This window comes from Balaenoptera acutorostrata, chromosome 10, assembly GCF_949987535.1.
Source record: "Balaenoptera acutorostrata chromosome 10, mBalAcu1.1, whole genome shotgun sequence".
Classification (NCBI taxonomy): domain Eukaryota; kingdom Metazoa; phylum Chordata; class Mammalia; order Artiodactyla; family Balaenopteridae; genus Balaenoptera; species Balaenoptera acutorostrata.
The window spans coordinates 79,761,425-79,782,931 of NC_080073.1; the positions used below are offsets into that span (position 1 = coordinate 79,761,425).

The following is a 21,507-nucleotide window of genomic DNA, read 5'->3' on the forward strand; positions in this document are numbered from 1 at the left end:
GGTTCACTTCCGGGTCTCCGCGGCTTTGGAAGGTTTGGGCGCGAATTGCTCTGAGCGCGGCACCTGGAAGGATTCAAGAGGCGTCTTTGGTGAGTAGTGAAAGCGCTTTCCCTGACGCTGGCTCCAGTTTGGGGATGAGTTTTGTGTGCGGCGCGTTGGTGGCAAACTCGGCGACTCGTGTTTGAGGAGCTTGAGGTGGTTTTCAAAGAGCAGGGAGATCCGAACAGGTGTGCCCTTCGGAGCCAGTGATTGAAAAAGTGGTATTTGATTCGCAAGGAGTGAGTGAAGCCACGCATGGTTCCTCCCTCGTTTCCCCGAATCATCGTAATCCTTGTTCTCCCTCCTTAACCTCTCCCGCAGTCAGTCGTGGGGCTAAGTGCGGCCTTAGTGATGAGTGCCTTTGAGCCTTAAGGAAGCTGCGGTCGGCAGCGTCGCTACACCTAGGCCTCATTTGTCAAGAGGTAAACATTGTGTATTTGCAGTTTTGCCAGACGTCGTGCTCACCTGTTGTGCCCATACAGAGGTCTAGCTTGGTGGCTTCCACGAGTTTCAGCACGCTGGCAAAGAAAACAAGACAACCTAGAATACTTCCCTGTTTCCTACAGAGTAAAGAATACATTCCTTACTGCAGTATATAGTCTGGCTGCAAACTACAGTCCCAGTCTTTTTTTCTGTTCATTCCTCCCGTACACGTCAAAGCCTCTCTGAATTTTTTCTGCCTCTGAACAGACCAGTTTCTTTTGAAGTGTCTTGCCAACGGGCTTTTTTTTCTCTCAAATGCTTTACTCCCCTTCCTTCTGGCTAAATATTGCAAAATGTAATTCAAATATTACTTTTTTCTCTGAATTCTCTATGTCGCCCCCCATACCCACACCAATTTGAGATATTCACTCATTTGTCTCGTAACATTTGTTGCATTGTGTATAACTGAATATACATAGGAATTGTTTTCACGTGTCTGTAGCTACTACCACTAGCCTGTGGTTTCCTGCGGATCCAAAACAGGCCAAAGTTTACTCTTCCTTTTTGTATCTGCTACAACTAGCCCAACAGTAACAGTAGATTATTTTATTTATTGAGTTCTTACTATGTCCCAAGTTCTAGGCACTTTATGTATTCTGTACAAAATTTTAGCTTTACAAAAGCCTTTGATGTTGATACTTTTAGCCGTGGGGAAAGTGAGCAAATTTAGTTCCCCAAGGCTATACAGCTAGTTAAATGACAGAGCTGGGATTTGGAACCTGGGCAATTTGTCCTCATCCCTGGCTGGCTCTTGGCAGTGGTTCTCAACCTCAGGCAGTTTTGCACCAGCGGATATTTGTCTGGAGACAATTTTGGTCTATCCCATGCAAAATGTTAATAGTGCTGAGGTGGAGGAACTTTCTGCACTATGGCTAATTGCCTCAAGTAGGTATCAATGAAAACAGAGCTTTTCAGACTGTCTGTGGTAAAGGACCAATTTTGGGTTTTTTTAAAATTTTTAATCAGTCACAACTGATACTTTTGTAAAATACAATTTTAAAAAAACTGAATACTAGCCAAACCCATGGAACGTACAACACCAAGAATGAGCCCTAATGTAAACCATAGACTTTGGGTGATAGGATGTGTCAATGTCGGTTCATGGACTGTGGCAAATGCACTGCTCTGGTATGGGATGTTGATAGTAGGGAAGGGGGGGTATGCTCGAATTTTGTACTTTCTGCTGAATTTTTCTGTAACCATAAAACTTCTCTAAAAAAGAAAGTCTTTTTTAATGAATTATTAGAAAAATTAAACTTAAAAAGAAAAAACGAAGCCAGTTATTTTTTGGCCAGATCTAACATACATAAAATTGTTGTCAAATTGCCATAAAAGTTTCTAAATGAATACTTTTAATGTCTATACTTTAAAAGACTGTAACAAACAGTTTGTAAATCAAATTTGGAGTAGCACTGAATTACATATTACTGAATAAACAATATCAAGAAAAACGATGAACAAAACCAAACTATAAATAAGTGCCAAATGAAAGAGACCGTAAGAGCCCACAGACTTCTGTAGAACGTTGAGGTGGAGTGGTTAGGAAGGCTTTCAGAAGCAGGTGGCTCATGATCTGAGAGGAGGTTGGGCACAGACAGGAGAGAGCAGCTCGGGTAGAGTATGTGCACTACTCAAAGTGTGTTCCGGAAATCCAGTCTATCTGGAGAGGGAAATGCAGTTGAGGAGTAGTGGGAGAGAAGTATGGAAAGCTTGGCAGGTCTAGATTGTTAAGGACTATAAATGTCATGGTAAAGAGTTGGGATGTTATAAGGTAGGTATTACGGAAGGATTTTTCTTTTTTAATTAAAAAACATTACCTATCTTGTTCCAAAATTTGGGATTGGAAACAGCTTGGTAGGGTTGACTTATAACTTTTACACGCAGCGTCAGCTGCAGTGTATTGGCTCAGGTACATGTGCGAGGCTGGCAATCGTTGGTGTTAGCTATTGGTTGGGAGTTCAGCTGGGGCTTTTGCCGGGGTCTTTAGTTCCTCTCCGTGTTGGCCTTCCTCATAGAGTGCTAGCTGGGTTTCAAGAGCAAATATTCCAAGCAAGGGGAAGTTGCAGCTGCTAGTCTCTTCATATTTGGGCCAGGAAACTGGTACAGAATCATTTCCACCATATTCTACTGCTCAAACCGCTGCACAGTCTGTAAGATTTAAGACAAGGGGACATATACTTCACCTCTCAATAACAAGAGTGAGAAGGAATTTGCACCATTTTTAGTCTCCTAAATGGAATGAGGACTAAATCTCAGCCTTCAATTGTTCTCTCACCTGGATGCTCTTCTTCAGTGAACAACTGTACTGTACATGGCAGTCCTTCCAGGAGAGGTCCACAGGCAAAACTCTCATATGGATTGGTTTTTAAGTAGGGGAAATATATGGCATGGATGTCAAGTTGAGAGAATTTGACATTTCAGGAATGCAACAGAGGAGACTGGGTGTAGAATAAGGTGCCACGTTGTTCAAAAGCAGGGTAAAGTGTATTTTAGCTTCCACTGCTTTTTGTAACTGATCTGACATGTAGTCTCCAAGTATGGTTTGTGATCTTTCAGTTAATTCTTTCTTTCCCACTATTTTTGTCTTACGGGAAAAAGAAAAGCTTGAACTTTTCCTTTTAAAATTTGAGAGAATAGATTTATCCAGAGTACCCACTTTATTGTCTGTCTCTAAATCTGCGCGTATATTTAAATTGTAGTAATGTGATAAACTCTGAATTTTTAGAAAAGGAATGGTGACTGGTTTGTCTATATATCTAACTATATATGTCTAGAAAAATATGTATATATAATGTACACACCACACATACTTGTGTGTGTGTGTGTAGGTTTGTGTTCACGTGTACTGTACCAAACATGTACGTAACTTCTTAGCTATCTGCTCTTTATGATCTAATGCAGGAATATATATTTTATCCCTCTGTTTCTTTTAGCAGAAATGAGTTTGGTGATAAAGAACTATTAAATGGGGAAAAGGAATTATTCTAAATTTTGTCATTGACATTCTCATCCCCACTCCGGTGCCTGTTTTGTAATGTGTGAGAAGACAGAGTAATCAGTATACTTCTGTGCTTTTGTTAAAATACACATAACCCAGAAAAAGTTAAAGCTTAACTTTTTAACTTTTTAATTCTTAATTCCTTATGAGTGAATTTACCACATGAATGTCTACAACGTAGATTCATGGTATAATCCTAAAAATTATCGTCTCCCATCTTTGACGTTAAGTTGAATGATAAATCCATTAAGCCTTAAATAAGAAGGCCTGAATGTTATTCTTTGAGTTGACATTATCTGTGACTAGAGTAAAACAATTTAGCACTATATATTTCCATCTTCTTGGATTTAAATATAGAGATAACGTTATTGTCTGGGGGAGTATAAAGTAAGAGGTGTAAAAGTGTTTTTATATAAGATTTTTTAATGCCATACAAATGGAAGAAATTTTTAGGAATGAAACTGAATTAGATATCTTTACTCTAATGAGAACCAATGTTATTTGTTTTAAAATATATTTAAATGTTTTAAAAACACACAATACTATGCCAAAGCTTTCTTTATGATTTTTTTTTAAAGGCAAATTTGGAACATTTATAAGTAGTCTTTTTAACAAAATGTTTTTAATAAAACAAGTCTTTAGTGTTCTTTTCATCTTTACAGACATTTTGAAACACTGTTATAGTTGTTCTGTTTACATCAAGATGTCTAGCAAAGCAAATCCATCTAAGAAAAGGTCTCAACATTTAAAAAGAAATCCAAAAAGAAAAATTGATAATGAAGAAGCGGAGTTATCAGAGAAAGAGGTAATGAAATATCAAGTTTATCATTCAGGACTCTGATTAGAAATATCATCTGTTCTATGTAAAGCAGTATGTGAAGACTAAAGGTCAGCTTTACTACAAATTATAGTAATTCTTATTCCACATATATTGTTATATGGGAGCTGTTGCAACATGGTTTGTAAAAGTTCTCACATAAAAATTGTTTACCTCAATTTCTAAAGATATTGATCAGAGAATTCTTTAGGGAAGAAGTGCTATGGGGCATTGCTAAGGTGTTTAAATCGGAAGACTGGGAATAGAGTATACAGATTCTATGGCATTCATATGTTAAAAGACAAGAGAATCTGTCAATTGGTGGAGGAGATTTTTATTAACATAGAGAAAAATTAGTTTGGGAGGAATTAACTTCTTCCTACCATAAAAGAAATAATCAACAATTTTTCTCTATTTACCCTGTATTAGACAATGCCTATATTTGTTTTTCAGGAAAAGTATATAACACTATTTCACAGGCAAGATGAGTATGATTTCTTTAAAACATTCTTTGACACCATATGAAATTCTATTATAATTTATCACCATTGTTCAGGAGTAGCTTTAGTATATCCTCTGCTTGTGATAAATACACATCCTTTTTCTGTAGAAGTAGCAATATACTTTTTTTCTGTCTTGCCAGAAGGTATATGAATTCTCTCCAACATACATGACAAATCTATTGCAATAGCAGTATCTTTTTATCTAATGTTTAATTCTTTGTGCATACACATGTGTTTTTCCCTCTAGGTTAGAAACACAGCGAAAAAAAATAAAAGTCATCCAAAACATCTGTCTTCTGAAGGTATTCCTTTTCTATGTCTTGTTTAACCTATCTTTCCCAAGCTATCTATATTTATGAAAAAATTCTCAGTATCTTGTTTATGAGTTCTGCATAAGCAAAAGACAGTAATAAACAGTTACATTCTTATTTTTGCAAGAATAAGTAGCAGTGGTTGGTCAGTTCTTTTGGTCAACTGAAATTTTACTTACCACCTGTAGCAAAATACTGTGTAGGGTCCTAAGTTGAAAGGAGCAAGAGAAATTCAGAGTGTACCACAGTCTGAATTATTACTGATTTGTGATATACAGACACACCTACTGATTTCTCTTTGAGACAAATATGCTTCCGTTTCGCCACCACTATTTAGATTAGATTGGAACCACTGAGTTTGTCTGGAGTAAATTAGTTTGGAGTAGTCACCTTTACTTAAACATCACTTCAGCATGGAAGAATTTTCTACCTCTCCTCACCCAAGACCAAGTTAGGTCCTCCGGTTTTATACTTCCATAGTGCACTGTACTTTTTCTTTTGTAATGCTTTGCATACCTGAAATGTAATTATTTAATCTCCCTTCTCTCCAAAACTAATCTTCATGTGAGCCAATAGTGTATCTCCTTTGTTTATTTCTTATAAGTAGAATAATATCAACAACCTAGTAGACACTGATTATCTGTTTGTGGTCTGGTTAATCTCCTTTGTTTCAGTTGCCATCCAGCATTTGGCAGAAATCATTTTCTAGTCTTCTCAGTGAAGCCCTTTAATTCAGGTCATTTCTGAGAACCAGACTTTTATGTTGAATCCTGAGAGTTGTAGCTTGGTTCTTTTTTTTTTTTTTTTTAAAGCTCATTCAAAGAACTGCTTATTTTTTTTTTTTTTTTAAGATTTATTGATTGATTGATTGATTGCTATGTTGGTTCTTCGTTTCTGTGCGAGGGCTTTCTCTAGTTGCGGCGAGCGGGGGCCACTCTTCATCGCGGTGCGCGGGCCTCTCACTATCGCGGCCTCTCTTGTTGCGGAGCACAGGCTCCAGACGCGCAGGCTCAGTAGTTGTGGCTCACGGGCCCAGTTGCTCCGCGGCATGTGGGAATCTTCCCAGACCAGGGCTCAAACCCGTGTCCCCTGCATTAGCAGGCAGACTCTCAACCACTGCGCCACCAGGGAAGCCCCAGCTTGGTTCTTTATTTAAGATTGTCTTGAGTTTGTATCCGCAATATCACTTAATAGTATTTTAGTTAATATAACAATAGCATATTCATATTCAATACCTGGCCTGTTATGGCTGTGTAATAAAAAGGAAATTAAATAGTTTATACAGCTTCATAATATTGGTTCTCATAATTCCATTAGCTCTTTTAGATAAATTTATATTTGAATCACTTTTTAAGTAAAAACATACAAACTTCTAGAAAAACCAGAGTCTCTTCTTTCACCAGTGACAGGACAAGCAAAGCATACTAATCTAAAACAGGTAAAGATCGCAACCCACAAGAGAAAAACCTGGCAACCTCTTTCGAAGAGTAGCAGAGAACATTTGCAAACTATGATGGAATCAGTAATAATGTGAGTATGAAATTTTTTTCTATTTCACTCTTTTTATTTCTGCTTATATGTTTCCTATAGACAGTATCCTTTTAAATGTTATTATGTACTTTATGGTGATAGGGTGTTTTTCTCTTTTGCAAGATTTATTTAATGTCTTTTGATGGCCTTAGCATTCAGCAAAAATGTCTTTATTAATTTCAGAAACTTGGAATTTCATCAGTGGAATAAAATTGAAATCTTTGCTTGATCTGCTATCTACAACTTTTTCTGGTGAGGGATACTTTAGGAAGAAGTTAGCTCAAATTGACACTTTATGTGGAAGCTAACATGCTAAAAGGAATACAGAGACAGGATTCTGCCATCAAGGAGCTGAAATCTATCAGAGGAGTCAGGCCTATAAATTAATTACAACAATATAATGTGATAAAAAGAACTTAGATTATTCCTCTGCTTTAAATGTATTTAACATAAAAGAAAAAGTGATTGATTCTGCCTGGCTAGTAAAAAGGGGTACTTGAAAGAAATCAGAGAGAAAAAGTAAACAGATTATACTAGTTATGTTTCAAACTAATATTTATTCAATCCCTATTTTTTCTCTTCTAGAGCAATTTTGAGTAACAGTGTTAGAGAAAATGAAAAAATTCAATATCATCTGAACTTCCTAAAGAAAAGGTAATACAGTTATACAATTAAAAAATGATTGAGATATAATTGAAAGGTTAAATGATGATTTGTCAGGGATTTGGGGGAGGCGACTTATTGCTAAGATTAGCCACTGTTAATAAAAGAACATTACAGGGCTTCCCTGGTGGCACAGTGGTTAAGAATCCGCCTGCCCACGCAGGGGACACGGGTTCAATCCCTGGTCAGGGAAGATCCCACATGCTGCGGAGCAACTAAGCCTGTGCGCCACAACTACTGAGCCTGTGCTCTAGAGCCCACGTGCTGCAACTACTGAAGCCCGCGTGCCTAGAGCCCGTGCTCCGCAACAAAAGAAGCCCCTGCTTACCACAACTAGAGAAAGCTGGCGTGCAGCAACGAAGACCCAATGCAGCCAAAAATAAATAAATAAAATAAATAAATTTATTTAAAATAAAAGAACATTACAGCCCTTGGGAGTATGAGGGAAGAAAAAAGAGGATGACAGTATTTCAAAACAAGAAACAAAAATGATACTAATGGTACTCAAAAATAAAGTTATGTTTTTATTCTATCCATAAGATTGCTGCAACTGTGTGAAACCCTGAAAGTCCCTCCCAAAAAGCAGCAAGATTTAACTCATGTGTCAAGTCTACTGAAAATGGAAAGGGCACAGCACAGAGGTCATGAAGAGGGTCTGGCATTATTGCAGGTATGAAGTTTGAACAGGGAGTTCATCTTTAGAGGGGAAGGGGAAAAGACCAAAAAGTTTTTAAAATTGTCATGATATTCTTCTAATAACAAATACTAGATCTTGGACCAGGTTTTTCCTTAACTTTTTTTTTTAACAAAGCAAAAACTTTGCCTGAACTTTGGGCCTCTAAAGTTAAGACTATTTCTAATATATTTGTAATTAAGTAGCAGTCTTATTTTTTTCATCGGACTTTAAATATCAGATTATAGGAATTCATCACTAAATGCTGTAGCATTTCAAAACACATTATATTAGTTTTTCTGTCCTGTATATGCTACTTTATTGGCAAGAAGAACACAATCATCATCATTACTGTTGTTATAGTCATTATAGATAACATGTAATGAGGGCCTTCTGTGTTCTAGTCACTGTTCTAAGCACTTTACAGTTATAGCCCTTAATGATTTAAAGAGACCTGTGCTATATTTCACATTTTACAAGTGTGAAAAAGAGACATATGGGCATTTCTAGCTGAACCTTAGACAGACTGCTTACAGTTATGATGCAAACCTCTTAGTCCGATTTCAGGGCAAGTGATTCTTAATCATTATTCTGTAGAAGACAGTGGGAGATAATATTAGCTGTCATGATAAACTGCAGGCTTTTAATTAGTGGATACTTGAACAATTAAGAAAAGCAACCTCAGGGGGCTTATTAAATAATTATTAAAACTAAAACAGATTGGACCATATATCCTTTTGCCATTTTGAAGTAGTTTGTAGATACGGTCTTTGTTAGCAATTCAACTTTGTAGATCAATAAGTTTGTTAACCTTTGTTAGTAAATACGAGGTGGTGGTAGTTTAAGCAAGGAATGCATCCCTAACGATTTCTAATAACTCACCATTCACAAATAGGTCATTCCAGATTTTCCATATGATTGAGAATAACAATGGAAGGATTTATTTGTGAGCAACAGCTCTACATATATTGTAAATTTATAGAGTGGTATTTTTTAGTGGTTGCCTCACTTTCTTCATTGTATGAGATTGTATTTAACTTTCATCCCAATGTTATTACTTTGCAAGAGTATATTCTCAGTACTGACACTAGCTCCCCCACTTAATGAACAGTTGGATAACATTAATATAGGTTAATTTTTAAATTTCAGCTTTGTCTGAGATATAATTGACAAAATTGTAAGATATTTAAAGTGTACATCATGGTTATTTAATATAACTATGCATTGTGAAAAGATTCCCCCCATCTAGTTAATTTCCCTTGTCATCTCACTTTTTTTTTGATAAGACCATTTAAGTTCTACTCTCTTTCAATTATATAATACAGATTTCAATTATGTAATATCAGTTATAGTTACCATGTTTTACATTAGATCCGCAAACCTTATTCATTTTAGCTGCAAGTTTGTATCCTTTACCAACTTCTCCCTATTTCCCCCACCCCCCCCAGCACCTGGCAACCACTTTTGTACTCTCTGATTCTATGAGTTTGACTTTTTTTAAAGGTTATTTTAAAAGCTTTTAAAGTATAATAATGGTAAATGTTATTTTAACATTTAATATTTGCATAAAGTACTAAATCAGAGATAGTAAATAGTCTTTGATCAGAGACAGTAAATGATAGTGTGATTTTTGTAACACTGGGAGGCATTTCTCTTTTACACCTAAAACTGGATCTCCGTGTGCCAAAAGCATAAATAGAATTAAATGGAAAAAACTGTTTTTCTATACTCGCAACACTTGTGACACCAAATTTGTGGGGTTTTCATACCAAGCAATTCTCCACTTCTCTGTGGAAACCAACTGGGTGTCCTACAATTTAATTCAATTCTAACACTAACTACCTGGAGTTAGCACAGACCCCACAGGGTAAGGGCTTAGTCCCACAGAACTGCCCCCCACTTCAGATGCCAATGCAAGGCCAAGCCTCCGGTACTTCTGACCAACCAAGTATCAATCAGGGCTTCCCATGACCTTCTCCTCCGGTTTGATAATTTGCTAGAACAGCTCGCGGAACTCAGGAAAGCACTTTATTTACTATTACAGGTTTATTAACAAGGATACAACTCAGGAACAGCCAGAGGGAAGAGATGCATAGGGCAAGGTATATGGGAAGGGGCACGGAACTCCCATGCCTGTTCAAGCACCTCCATGTGTTCACCAACCTAGAAGCTGTCTGAATCCAGTAATTTAGAGTTTTTATGGAAGCCTCAGCATGTAGGCATATCTATTATTAACTAAATCTCCAGGCCCTCTCCCCTTCTCAGAGATCAAGGATCCAGGCTGAAAGTTCCAACCCTCTGATCACAGGATTTTGGTTGCTCTGGCAACCAGCCTCCATCCTCTATGAGTTATTCAGTAGCATAAATTCACGTATGGTTGAAAGGGGCTGATTATGAATCACAAAAAGTGCTCCTCCCACTTCAATCATGCAGAAAATGCCAAGGATTTGGAAGCTCTGTGCCAAGAATCAGGGATGAAAATCAAATGTATATTTCTTATAACATCACAACAGCCTAACGTTTGCTTCACAGTCAGTTAGTTACTCAGTTGAAGCACTGTTGGCATTTTGGGCATAAGAGTTCTTCATTGGCATAAGAGTCTTTGAACTAGGAGTTTGTAGGTGTTATCTGTGTCTATTAGTTTTCTCCAATGTGCCTTACTTAGAATGGCTTTTTCCCACTGTAGCCTAGAGTTACTGCTGGTGATGACTTTCCAAAACCTGTATCAGTTACCAGTAAGAGAAGTTGTGTTCATGCAATAAGGACACATTCATTGAACTCTCGCTGCTGCTGCTAGGGAAAGGCAGTGGTGAACAAAGTCTTTCAGAGATACCGAGAAGATGGTATAGGACCTGCTGGGGCATAGTTTTTTTTGTTTGTTTTTTCATTCGTTTAATTAATTAATTAATTTTTTACTTTTGGCTGCGTTGGGTCTTCGTTGCTGCGTGCCGTCTTTCTCTAGTTGCAGTGAGCGGGGGCTACTCTTCGTTGCGGTGAGCGGGCTTCTCATTGTGGTGGCTTCTCTTGTTGCAGAGCATGGACTCTAGGCGTGCAGGCTTCAGTAGTTGTGGCTCGCAGGCTCTAGAGCACAGGCTCAGTAGTTGTGGCGCACGGGCTTATTTGCTCCGCGGCATGTGGGATCTTCCCGGACCAGGGCTGGAACCCGTGTCCCCTGCATTGGCAGGTGGATTCTTAACCACTGCACCACCAGGGAAGCTCTGGGGCATAGTTTTTAATCTCTCTGATCTTACAACCAGAGTTAGCATAAGAAAATATTAGAAGAAGGACAAAAAGTAACATTTCTACAGACAACAAAAGCATGCCAAAAATATGTGTTCACAAAACAGATGAATGCTAACCTAATTTCCCAAGCGAGCGGAAAGAAATTTAGAAAAAGAATAGAAGGTATGAAAAAAGTCATAAATATTAGAAATACTAAAAAATTAAGTTATGGAATTCAGGAAAGAATTAGAGCTAAAAGAAAAAAAGCTTTTAGTAATGCAGACTAAGTTAGAAGGAGCAATAAGCAAATGAACAGAACAAATAATACTTAAATAAAAGGTAAAGTAAGGAGAAAATCTTAAGACTCAAAAAGAAAGAATGACATTTTTTTAAGGTATTGAGGAAAAGTGACAAATATAAAAGTTTGGCAAAAAAGATACAGCATGGATATGGTATGAATACCCAAAGAAGATAACCAAAGCAATGAAACAAAATTAATTTTTTAAATTATACTGAAAAATTTTAGTTCTTATTACATTAACCCTTTCCTTCATTCAGTGCTATTATTCATTCCCTTTTGTAGTGTGTTGAATGGTGGCCCACCAAAAGATATGTCTAAGTCCTAATGCCTGGAACCCATGAATGTGACCTTATTTGGTCTAATAAGTGTAGCTCACAGACCCAAAGTCGTGGGTACTCAGGGATTAGCACACTATTCCTATAAGGGCCAGGTGATAAACATTTTACTCTTTGTGAGCCATGTATGGTCTTTGTTGCATAGTCTTGTTTTGTTTTTTAACCATCCTTTAGAAATGTAAAAACCATTCATAGCTCTTGGACTGATCAAAAACAGCCTATGGGCAGTTGCAGACCTCTGCAGGTACCCTTTTTAATGGTTACTAGAAGCCATAATATATTTGTTGAGGAAAATTACTATAGTTGATGGTAAAAATTCAGCTTCCAGTATTTGGAGAATGATGTAGATGTAAGTATCAACCATATCACTCCTCAGGATTTAAGAGTTATTATTTCTGTATGACTTCTGTGTGGCTTCTTTACTTGTTCCCTGATCCCCAGGGGCAGTGCTATCCTTGGCTGTTGCTAGGACTAGATTTGAAAGCAGTACAGTACTTAATACCATTTAGAAACCTGGAAGCTGGCTAACTCTATGTGTGGCCTGCAATCAGTACACCCCTGATATCATTATACTCATTTCATTCATTTCTTATTTTCTCTTTGTTTTCCCCCGTAAGTTATATTTTCTTTTTAGGTGGGAAACTGCCACTCATTTTCTATTACTATCTCTGCCCTAATGTTCAGCATTTCTTTCTTTTGGCAAATGAAAATAGCACTGAGATGTTCCTAAATTAAAGTTAGAGTTTCTCTGCTGTTACATACCGCTTAAGGAATGCTCCTGTACCTGCTGCCATCAGTCCTTGGGCTCTGCTAGATTCACACAGGTCTTCCAGGTTATCTGATGCCTGCAGTTTTCGTAAGTTTTTGAGGAAAGCTTCACATACATCTTTGTTCCGTTGGTAAATCAATTTCTAGGGAGTCTGTTTTCTGAAAGAAAAATGAGAATTATCAGTTTCTTCCAGAAGTGTTTCAATATATAAGGTGTTTTTAAAATATGTATGTATATATTAATAGCTGTTTGGGTTTCATTTAATAATATATTTAATTTAAAACATTAGCTTTCTCTCTCTGATGCAGGAAGAAACAGATAAAATAGTGGAGACCATAGAGTCAATGACTGGGGGTATTCACAGCTTAAAGAACAAAGTTCATGTTCTGAGAAGTGAGGTAGAAGAAGAGGAAAGGAAGGTAAAACAGGTAATTTTTTTTAAAAAAAGTATCGCTAGAATCTGGATATAATTTTTCATGATTAGATTCTACCCAGACAGCTTTTGAGTGTAATAAGAGAAGTCAGCCTTTTGAAATAATCTAGCTTTATGAAATAATCTGTAGCTTTCTTTTTCTACTTTAGATGTTTCAAATAGATAGTGAGGTACTCTCTCTTCCCGAACTTTCTCAGAAGAGTCTCAAAGCACCCATACTTCAGGTAAGTACCAATTTACCATATTAACTGCATCACCAGTTACGAGTTGTATATATGTAAAAACATTATATGCTATTCCTTTTTTTTTTTTAAACAAAATCCATGATATAAACTGTAAGGCAAAATTATTTTTCTCATTTGACAGTATAACTTGAACATCTCATTCTTGTCAGTAGCTGTATAGCATTCCATGGATGTGCAATGATGTAATAATTTGTGAAAATGATGGAAATATATAATTTTTGCTAGTACAGGTAATGCTAGGAACGCCCTCGCGCATATATCTTTACACATTTGTGCAGTCATGGCTGTAGGGCGGGTTTCTGGAAGCAGATCCTGACGGCTGCTTTTGTTTGTGCTTCTGATAATGGCGCGTGCAGCTTTTCCTAAGACAGTGCTGTGTCCACATTTGGGCGTACACAGCACACTGCTAACTTACCTTTGCAAAGGACCCCCATAGGTATTATAGTGTAAGTGTTCACAGTGGTAGAAAGCCTTTACGTTTCCCCAGAAAGTAACAGAATTTTCCTGTCTCAAATCTACCTAGGGTGAGAGGAATGGGAATGGGCAGAGGGAAAACAGAATACCATAGATTTAAAAGCAGAATGGCAGTGAGTTGATGATAATTGAAGCTGAGTGAAGATTATATGAGGTTTATTATACCATTCTCTCTAAGTAACATACATATAACATTTTTCATAATGAAAGATTAAAAACTAATTATATGGGTAAAGGTGGTCAAAAGGTACACACTTCCAGTTATTTATAAATAAGTCATGGGGATGTAATGGACAGAATGGTGACTAGAGCTATTACTGTATTGTATATTTGGAAATTGCTAAGAGAGTACATCTAAAAGTTCTCATCACAAGGAAGAAAAAGTTTGTAACTGTGTTTGGTGATGGATGTTAACTAGACTTACTGTGGTGATCATTTTGCAGTGTATACAAATGTCAAATCCTTATGCCGTGTGCCTGAAGCTAATATAATGTTAATGTCAATTACATATCAAAAAAAATAAAAATAAAATTTAAAAAAGAATTATTGTCATGCCCACAGAAAGAAATTTTGATGCTAATTCCAAACCAGAACGCTCTTCTGAAAGACTTAGATGTTCTCCATAATTCACCCCAGATGAAGAACATGTTAACTTTCATTGAAGAAGTCTATAAAAGACTGGATGCCTCTTAAAGAGTTTATTGTTTTGTTTTGTTTGTAGATTGTTCCATATGAGTTTAACGTTTATGAATTTGTAGAAATGTTATTCTACGTGATATTGCCGGGGCTGAGGCTTCTTCAGGATTCTCCTAATATGCGCTTTAAAATTAACCTCTATAAATCTACCATTAACCTCTATACATCTAACGTAGGCCTTGAAAACTGTTTTTATCAATTCCCACATGTAGGAACTCACATTTATGTTGCTGTATTTCCAGTTATTTGCCTAAAACCGTAAAATGAGAACAGCCACAATCTGATGGTTTATAATGGCTGAATAGAGTTCATATATTGGTTAGTGCAGAGGAAATATGATACTGTGACTTAACATACGTAAAGTGTTTATAGTGCCTAGCACATAAAAATGTAAGTGTTTGGTATCAGTATTGTTTTTTTGGCTGATGACTTGCATATTCTGTCCGGTCATGTGGAACTCTAGAAGTCCCCAAATGCCTTTGCTCTTTTACATAACTCCCTAGACTTTTTGTGGCATAATTAAGATTTGCCAGGTGTCTTTAACTTTAGAGGTAGCATGAACATTTTATTTCTTTGGTTAGGTTAGTGAATAGATGTTGAATATTTATTTTCTACTCTCATCAGAGCATACCTTTATTTCATAAAATTGTTAAAAACAAACCCAAGTTCATTTATTCCCTTAAAATAAACACCAAACCAAAAAAAATCCCTTTCTAAATCTTTTCTCATTGCGATAATAAGCATATACACGTGAAGAAATTATCACTTAAATATATTAAAAATCATTTTTAACCAACCACAGTATATTGTCTGGGTTGCTTTTATCTGTTTATAAAATAAAATAATTACTTTTCTGTCTAACCTAGAATGTTTTGTCAGTTAATTTAGAGGGTGCTATAATTCTGTTAATGCCCTCCAGGCTGAGACCACCAGGAAGACAGCTTCGGTTAAATAAGTTGGGTTTAGTGCTCACTGCAGTGAGGGAGACCACACGTCATGGGGAACCCTGGGCAGCTCAGCAAAAGGGTCAAAAAAAAGGTCTCAGGAAATAATGGTCAAAAAGGACATTAATGGATCTTAAGGGAAAGAAAGTCTTCGAGAAAGGAAACCTATAGTGCAACATTTAAAGAGAACATTACAGTATATACTTTGGACTGTCTGCTACATGCCAGGCAAAGCAACTAAAGGAAAAAGATTTCACAAAATGTCTTAAAACTTAAAAACCCTTGTGTTTTTCTTTTTTTATTTTATTTTATTTTATTTATTTATTTATTTATTTATTTATGTATGGCTCTGTTGGGTCTTTGTTTCTGTGCGAGGGCTTTCTCTAGTTGCGGCAAGTGAGGGCCACTCTTCATCGCGGTGCGCGGGCCTCTCACTATCACGGTCTCTCTTGTTGTGGAGCACAGGCTTCAGACGCGCAGGCTCAGTAGTTGTGGCTCACGGGCCTAGTCGCTCTGCTCTAATTTATTTATTCTTTCCCCCTGCTTAGTTGTTAGATGAGTGACCCAGTGCCAGAGTCCACGGAATGCCTGGAATGTGAGCTAACACTGCAGAACCGCTAATAAAAAGAAAACACAAACGTGTTCTTTATAAAGAAGGACATAGTGAGAATGACATTACCAGTCTTTTAAGTGGGGATGGTCTTAGGATACTGATAATTTCAAGAATGAAAGCAAATTCGGAAGCACAACCAGCCCCAGAGACTTGCAACTAAGTAATCCATCTCAGTTCTCAGAAATTGCACCAATTTCTATCTTTTCTTTTTTAATCTTAATGTCATGGGTTTTTAAACCTTTTTCCAAACCTTTTAGGGAAAGGTCTGGAAGAGCTAGCATTTCTTGAGCATCTACGTATGCCTAGAATATTAAGAAATTTGTATTTCTTTTTCTGGTCACAGATGCATAAAGATAGAAATTCTATCCTAAAACGTTTATTTTTACCAAGGAAACGATTAGGGGCCCAAGAATCTGGACTTGTTTAAGGCCCTCAGAGAGGGTGTCAGCAGTTTCAGGAGTTAATAAGATCAAGTCTGAGATCTGTTTTACAGAAAAATGAAATACTTACCTTCATCTATTCTGAGGACAATAACAAAGGGGCATAAAATTCGAAGGAAAGACTTTAATATAATGAGTGTTGTGTCTTATCAGAAATGAAACCCTAAAAGATGTTTATAAGTGGTGAGTGACTGATTCTAATTCATTGAAAATATTCTGGTATTTGCAAGGCACTATCTCGAGGATGATTTCTCAGTTTGAGTCGGTGTAAAAAGAGAAGTAGTTGTTTGTGGTCCCGTGATACCGAGTTCATATTTCTTCTCATGTCATTTTCTTCGAGAATGAGTTCTTCCCCACGACTAACCTACCTGAGAGTTGCTGATGCTTATCTACTCAACCGGACTTGGACTTGGGGCGGCAATGAACAGTGTCGTTGGTATATTGCCAACCTCCTCTCCTGCTTCCCGAGTGTGTGTCCATGATGACAAGGGGAACCCCGTGTCTTGGTCTGTCACAGACCAGTTTGCCACCATGTGCCATGGCTACACCCTGCCAGAGCTTCGCAGGAAAGGTTACAGCTGGCTGGTGGCCCTCACGCTGGATTCCCCTCTCAGGGCAATGTCCTGGATGACAACGTGTTCTCCATTAGCCTCCTAAACAGCATCCAAGCCGAGTTCTTGCCTTGTCGATTCTATAGGCTTATTCTCACCCCTGCAGCTTTCTCTGGGCAAGTTCACCCCTAGCCCATTAGAACTCCAGGAATTTTCTTCCTTTTTCTGAACATAACACATGCTCCTTAGCTGTCAATGAGGGGAAAAATTAAAACTAGAATCAGGAGAACCTTAAATTTTTGAAAAGGACCAGAAGACAAGCAGGGTTAGGCTGGAAATGCCTAACTCTCCCTGTCTCAAGTTTCTACAGTAATGACTATAGGGGTCAGAGACAGCTATGGCTAAAAACAAGATAATTATCCTCCTTTGCGATCCACTGTAGGAAGAAGGTTCTAAAGTCAGCGGGTCTTCGCAAAGGAGCAGAAATGACTGCATGAGAACAAGTGATTTAACATGGGAGCATGTGGCTACTGCTTCCTTATTGCTGCTCGGGCTTCTGCTCGGTTTTCCCACTACCACGCCAGTTCCCTACGACCCAAAATAATGCTCCCCTGTGCCTGCCACTGCTGTTTCCCCAAACTCTTCCTACCACCTGTGACTCAAGTTCCCTGTAGAATATCCTGCTTTTTTCCCTTTAATTACTGTCTCTCCACTTCTGCCTAGGACTCTAGCCTATAGTTCTTCCCTGGGAATGTTTTTTTTTTTTTTTTTTTAAACATCTTTATTGAAGTATAATTGCCTTACAATAGTGTGTTAGCTTCTGCTTTTTAACAAAGTGAATCAGTTATACATATACAATATGTTCCCATTTCTCTTCCCTCTTGCATCTCCCTCCCTCCCACCCTCCCCATCCCACCCCTCTGGGTGGTCACAAAGCACCGAGTTGATCTCCCTGTGCTATGCGGCTGCTTCCCACTAGTTATCTATTTTCCATTTGGTAGTGTATATATGTCCATGACACTCTCTTACCCTGTCACATCTCACCCCACCCCCTCCCCATATCCTCAAGTCCATTCTCTAGTAGGTCTGTGTCTTTCTTCCCGTCTTGCCACTAGGTTCTTCATGGCCTTTTTTTTTTTTTTTTCCCCTTAGATTCCGTATATATGTGTTAGCATACTGTATTTGTTTTTCTCTTTCTGACTTACTTCACTCTGTATGACAGACTCTAACTCCATCCACCTCATTACAAATACCTCCATTTCATTTCTTTTTATGGCTGAGTAATATTCCATTGTATATATGTGCCACATCTTCTTTATCCATTCATCTGTCGATGGACACTTAGGTTGCTTCCATGTCCTGGCTATTGTAAATAGAGCTGCAATGAACATTTTGGTACATGACTCTTTTTGACCTATGGTTTTCTCAGGGTATATGCCCAGTAGTGGGATTGCTGGGTCGTATGGTAGTTCTATTTGTAGTTTTTTAAGGAACCTCCATACTGTTCTCCATAGTGGCTGTATCAATTTACATTCCCACCAGCAGTGCAAGAGTGTTCCCTTTCCTCCACACCCTCTCCAGCATTTATTGTTTCTAGATTTTTTGATGATGGCCATTCTGACCGGTGTGAGATGATATCTCATTGTAGTTTTGATTTGCATTTCTCTAATGATTAATGATGTTGAGCATTCTTTCATGTGTCTGTAGGCCATCTGTATATCTCCTTTGGAGAAATGTCTATTTAGATCTTCTGCCCATTTTTGGATTGGGTTGTTCGTTTTTTTGTTATTGAGCTGCGTGAGCTGCTTGTAAATCTTGGAGATTAATCCTTTGTCAGTTGCTTCATTTGCAAATATTTTCTCCCATTCTGAGGGTTGTCTTTTGGTCTTGTTTATGGTTTCCTTTGCTGTGCAAAAGCTTTTAAGTTTCATTAGGTCCCATTTGTTTATTTGTGTTCTTATTTCCATTTCTCTGGGAGCTGGGTCAAAAAGAATCTTGCTGTGATGTATGTCATAGAGTGTTCTGCCTATGTTTTCCTCTAAGAGTTTGATAGTGTCTGGCCTTACACTTAGGTCTTTAATCCATTTTGAGTTTATTTTTGTGCATGGTGTCAGGGAGTGTTCTAATTTCATACTTTTACATGTACCTGTCCAATTTTCCCAGCACCACTTATTGAAGAGGCTGTCTTTTCTCCACTGTATATGCTTGCCTCCTTTATCAAAGATAAGGTGACCATATGTGTGTGGGTTTATCTCTGGGCTTTCTATCCTGTTCCATTGATCTATATTTCTGTTTTTGTGCCAGTACCAAACTGTCTTGATTACTGAAGCTTTGTAATATAGTCTGAAGTCAGGGAGCCTGATTCCCCCAGCTCCATTTTTCCTTCTCAAGATTGCTTTGGCTATTCGGGGTCTTTTGTGTTTCCATACAAATTGTGAAATTTTTTGTTCTAGTTCTGTGAAAAATGCCAGTGGTAGTTTGATAGGGATTGCATTGAATCTGTAGATTGCTTTGGGTAGTAGAGTCATTTTCACAATGTTGATTCTTCCAATCCAGGAACATGGTATATCTCTCCATCTATTTGTATCCTCTTTAATTTCTTTCATCAGTGTCTTATAATTTTCTGCATACAGGTCTTTTGTCTCCTTAGGTAGGTTTATTCCTAGATATTTTATTCTTTTTGTTGCAATGGTAAATGGGAGTGTTTTCTTAATTTCACTTTCAGATTTTTCGTCATTAGTGTATAGAAATGCAAGAGATTTCTGTGCATTAATTTTGTATCCTGCTACTTTACCAAATTCATTGATTAGCTCTAGGAGTTTTCTGGTAGCATCTTTAGGATTCTCTATGTATAGTATCATGTCATCTGCAAATAGTGACAGCTTTACTTCTTCTTTTCCGATTTGGATTCCTTTTATTTCTTTGTCTTCTCTGATTGCTGTGGCTAGGACTTCCAGAACTATGTTGAATAATAGTGGTGAGAGTGGGCAACCTTGTCTTGTTCCTGATCTTAGTGGAAATGGTTTCAGTTTTTCACCATTGAGGACAATGTTGGCTGTGGGTTTGTCATATATGGCCTTTATTATGTTGAGGAAAGTTCCCTCTATGCCTACTTTCTGCAGGGCTTTTATCATAAATGGGTGTTGAATTTTGTCGAAAGCTTTCTCTGCATCTATTGAGATGATCATATGGTTTTTCTCCTTCAATTTGTTAATATGGTGTATCACATTGATTGATTTGCGTATATTGAAGAATCCTTGCATTCCTGGGATAAACCCCACTTGATCATGGTGTATGATCCTTTTAATGTGCTGTTGGATTCTGTTTGCTAGTATTTTGTTGAGGATTTTTGCATCTATGTTCATCAGTGATATTGGCCTGTAGTTTTCTTTCTTTGTGACATCTTTGTCTGGTTTTGGTATCAGGGTGATGGTGGCCTCGTAGAATGAGTTTGGGAGTGTTCCTCCCTCTGCAATATTTTGGAAGAGTTTGAGAAGGATAGGTGTTAGCTCTTCTCTAAATGTTTGATAGAATTCGCCTGTGAAGCCATCTGGTCCTGGGCTTTTGTTTGTTGGAAGATTTTTAATCACAGTTTCAATTTCAGTGCTTGTGATTGGTCTGTTCATATTTTCTATTTCTTCCTGGTTCAGTCTCGGCAGTTTGTGCATTTCTAAGAATCTGTCCATTTCTTCCCGGTTGTCCATTTTATTGGCATATAGTTGCTTGTAGTAATCTCTCATGATCTTTTGTATTTCTGCAGTGTCAGTGGTTACTTCTCCTTTTTCATTTCTAATTCTATTGATCTGAGTCTTCTCCCTTTTTCTCTTGATGAGTCTGGCTAATGGTTTATCAATTTTGTTTATCTTCTCAAAGAACCAGCTTTTAGTTTCATTGATTTTTGCTATTGTTTCCTTCATTTCTTTTTCATTTATTTCTGACCTGATCTTTATAATTTCTTTCCTTCTGCTGGCTTTGGGGTTTTTTTGTTCTTCTTTCTCTAATTGCTTTAGGTGCAAGGTTAGGTTGTTTATTCGAGATGTTTCCTGTTTCTTGAGGTAGGCTTGTATTGCTATAAACTTCCCTCTTAGCACTGCTTTTGCTGCGTCCCATAGGTTTTGGGTCGTCGTGTCTCCATTGTCATTTGTTTCTAGGTATTTTTTGATTTCCCCTTTGATTTCTTCAGTAATCACTTCGTTATTAAGTAATGTATTGTGTAGCCTCCATGTGTTTGTATTTTTTACAGATCTTTTCCTGTAATTGATATCTAGTCTCATAGCATTGTGGTCGGAAAAGATACTTGATACGATTTCAATTTTCTTAAATTTACCAAGGCTTGATTTGTGACCCAAGATATGATCTATCCTGGAGAATGTTCCATGAGCACTTGAGAAAAATGTGTATTCTGTTGTTTTTGGGTGGAATGTCCTATAAATATCAATTAAGTCCATCTTGTTTAATGTATCATTT

General features: G+C 37.5%; 2 protein-coding genes across 3 annotated transcripts; both read left to right on the forward strand.

The window, feature by feature from the left end:
* The first annotated feature begins 7 nt into the window (after window positions 1-7).
* Window positions 8-15,362, forward strand: CENPQ (centromere protein Q). Of its 2 annotated transcripts, none has more exons than XM_057555151.1 (9): window positions 8-89; window positions 4,183-4,325; window positions 5,088-5,142; window positions 6,561-6,681; window positions 7,267-7,335; window positions 7,885-8,014; window positions 12,953-13,063; window positions 13,227-13,301; window positions 14,358-15,362. In XM_057555151.1, the coding sequence occupies exons 2-9, from the start codon at window positions 4,224-4,226 to the stop codon at window positions 14,487-14,489; spliced, it is 795 nt and encodes a 264-aa protein (XP_057411134.1). In that variant the 5' UTR covers window positions 8-89; window positions 4,183-4,223; the 3' UTR covers window positions 14,490-15,362. The 2 variants fall into 2 exon arrangements, with proteins under 2 accessions (XP_057411134.1, XP_007193917.2); XM_007193855.2 differs by having other exon boundaries at window positions 12,953-13,072; window positions 14,358-15,359.
* Window positions 15,363-16,830: 1,468 nt separating this feature from the next.
* GLYATL3 (glycine-N-acyltransferase like 3) lies at window positions 16,831-17,232 on the forward strand. The gene is given in 3 exon segments (XM_057555153.1): window positions 16,831-16,955; window positions 16,957-17,081; window positions 17,084-17,232. Coding segments are annotated over 3 exon segments (399 nt in total).
* Window positions 17,233-21,507: the final 4,275 nt, after the last annotated feature.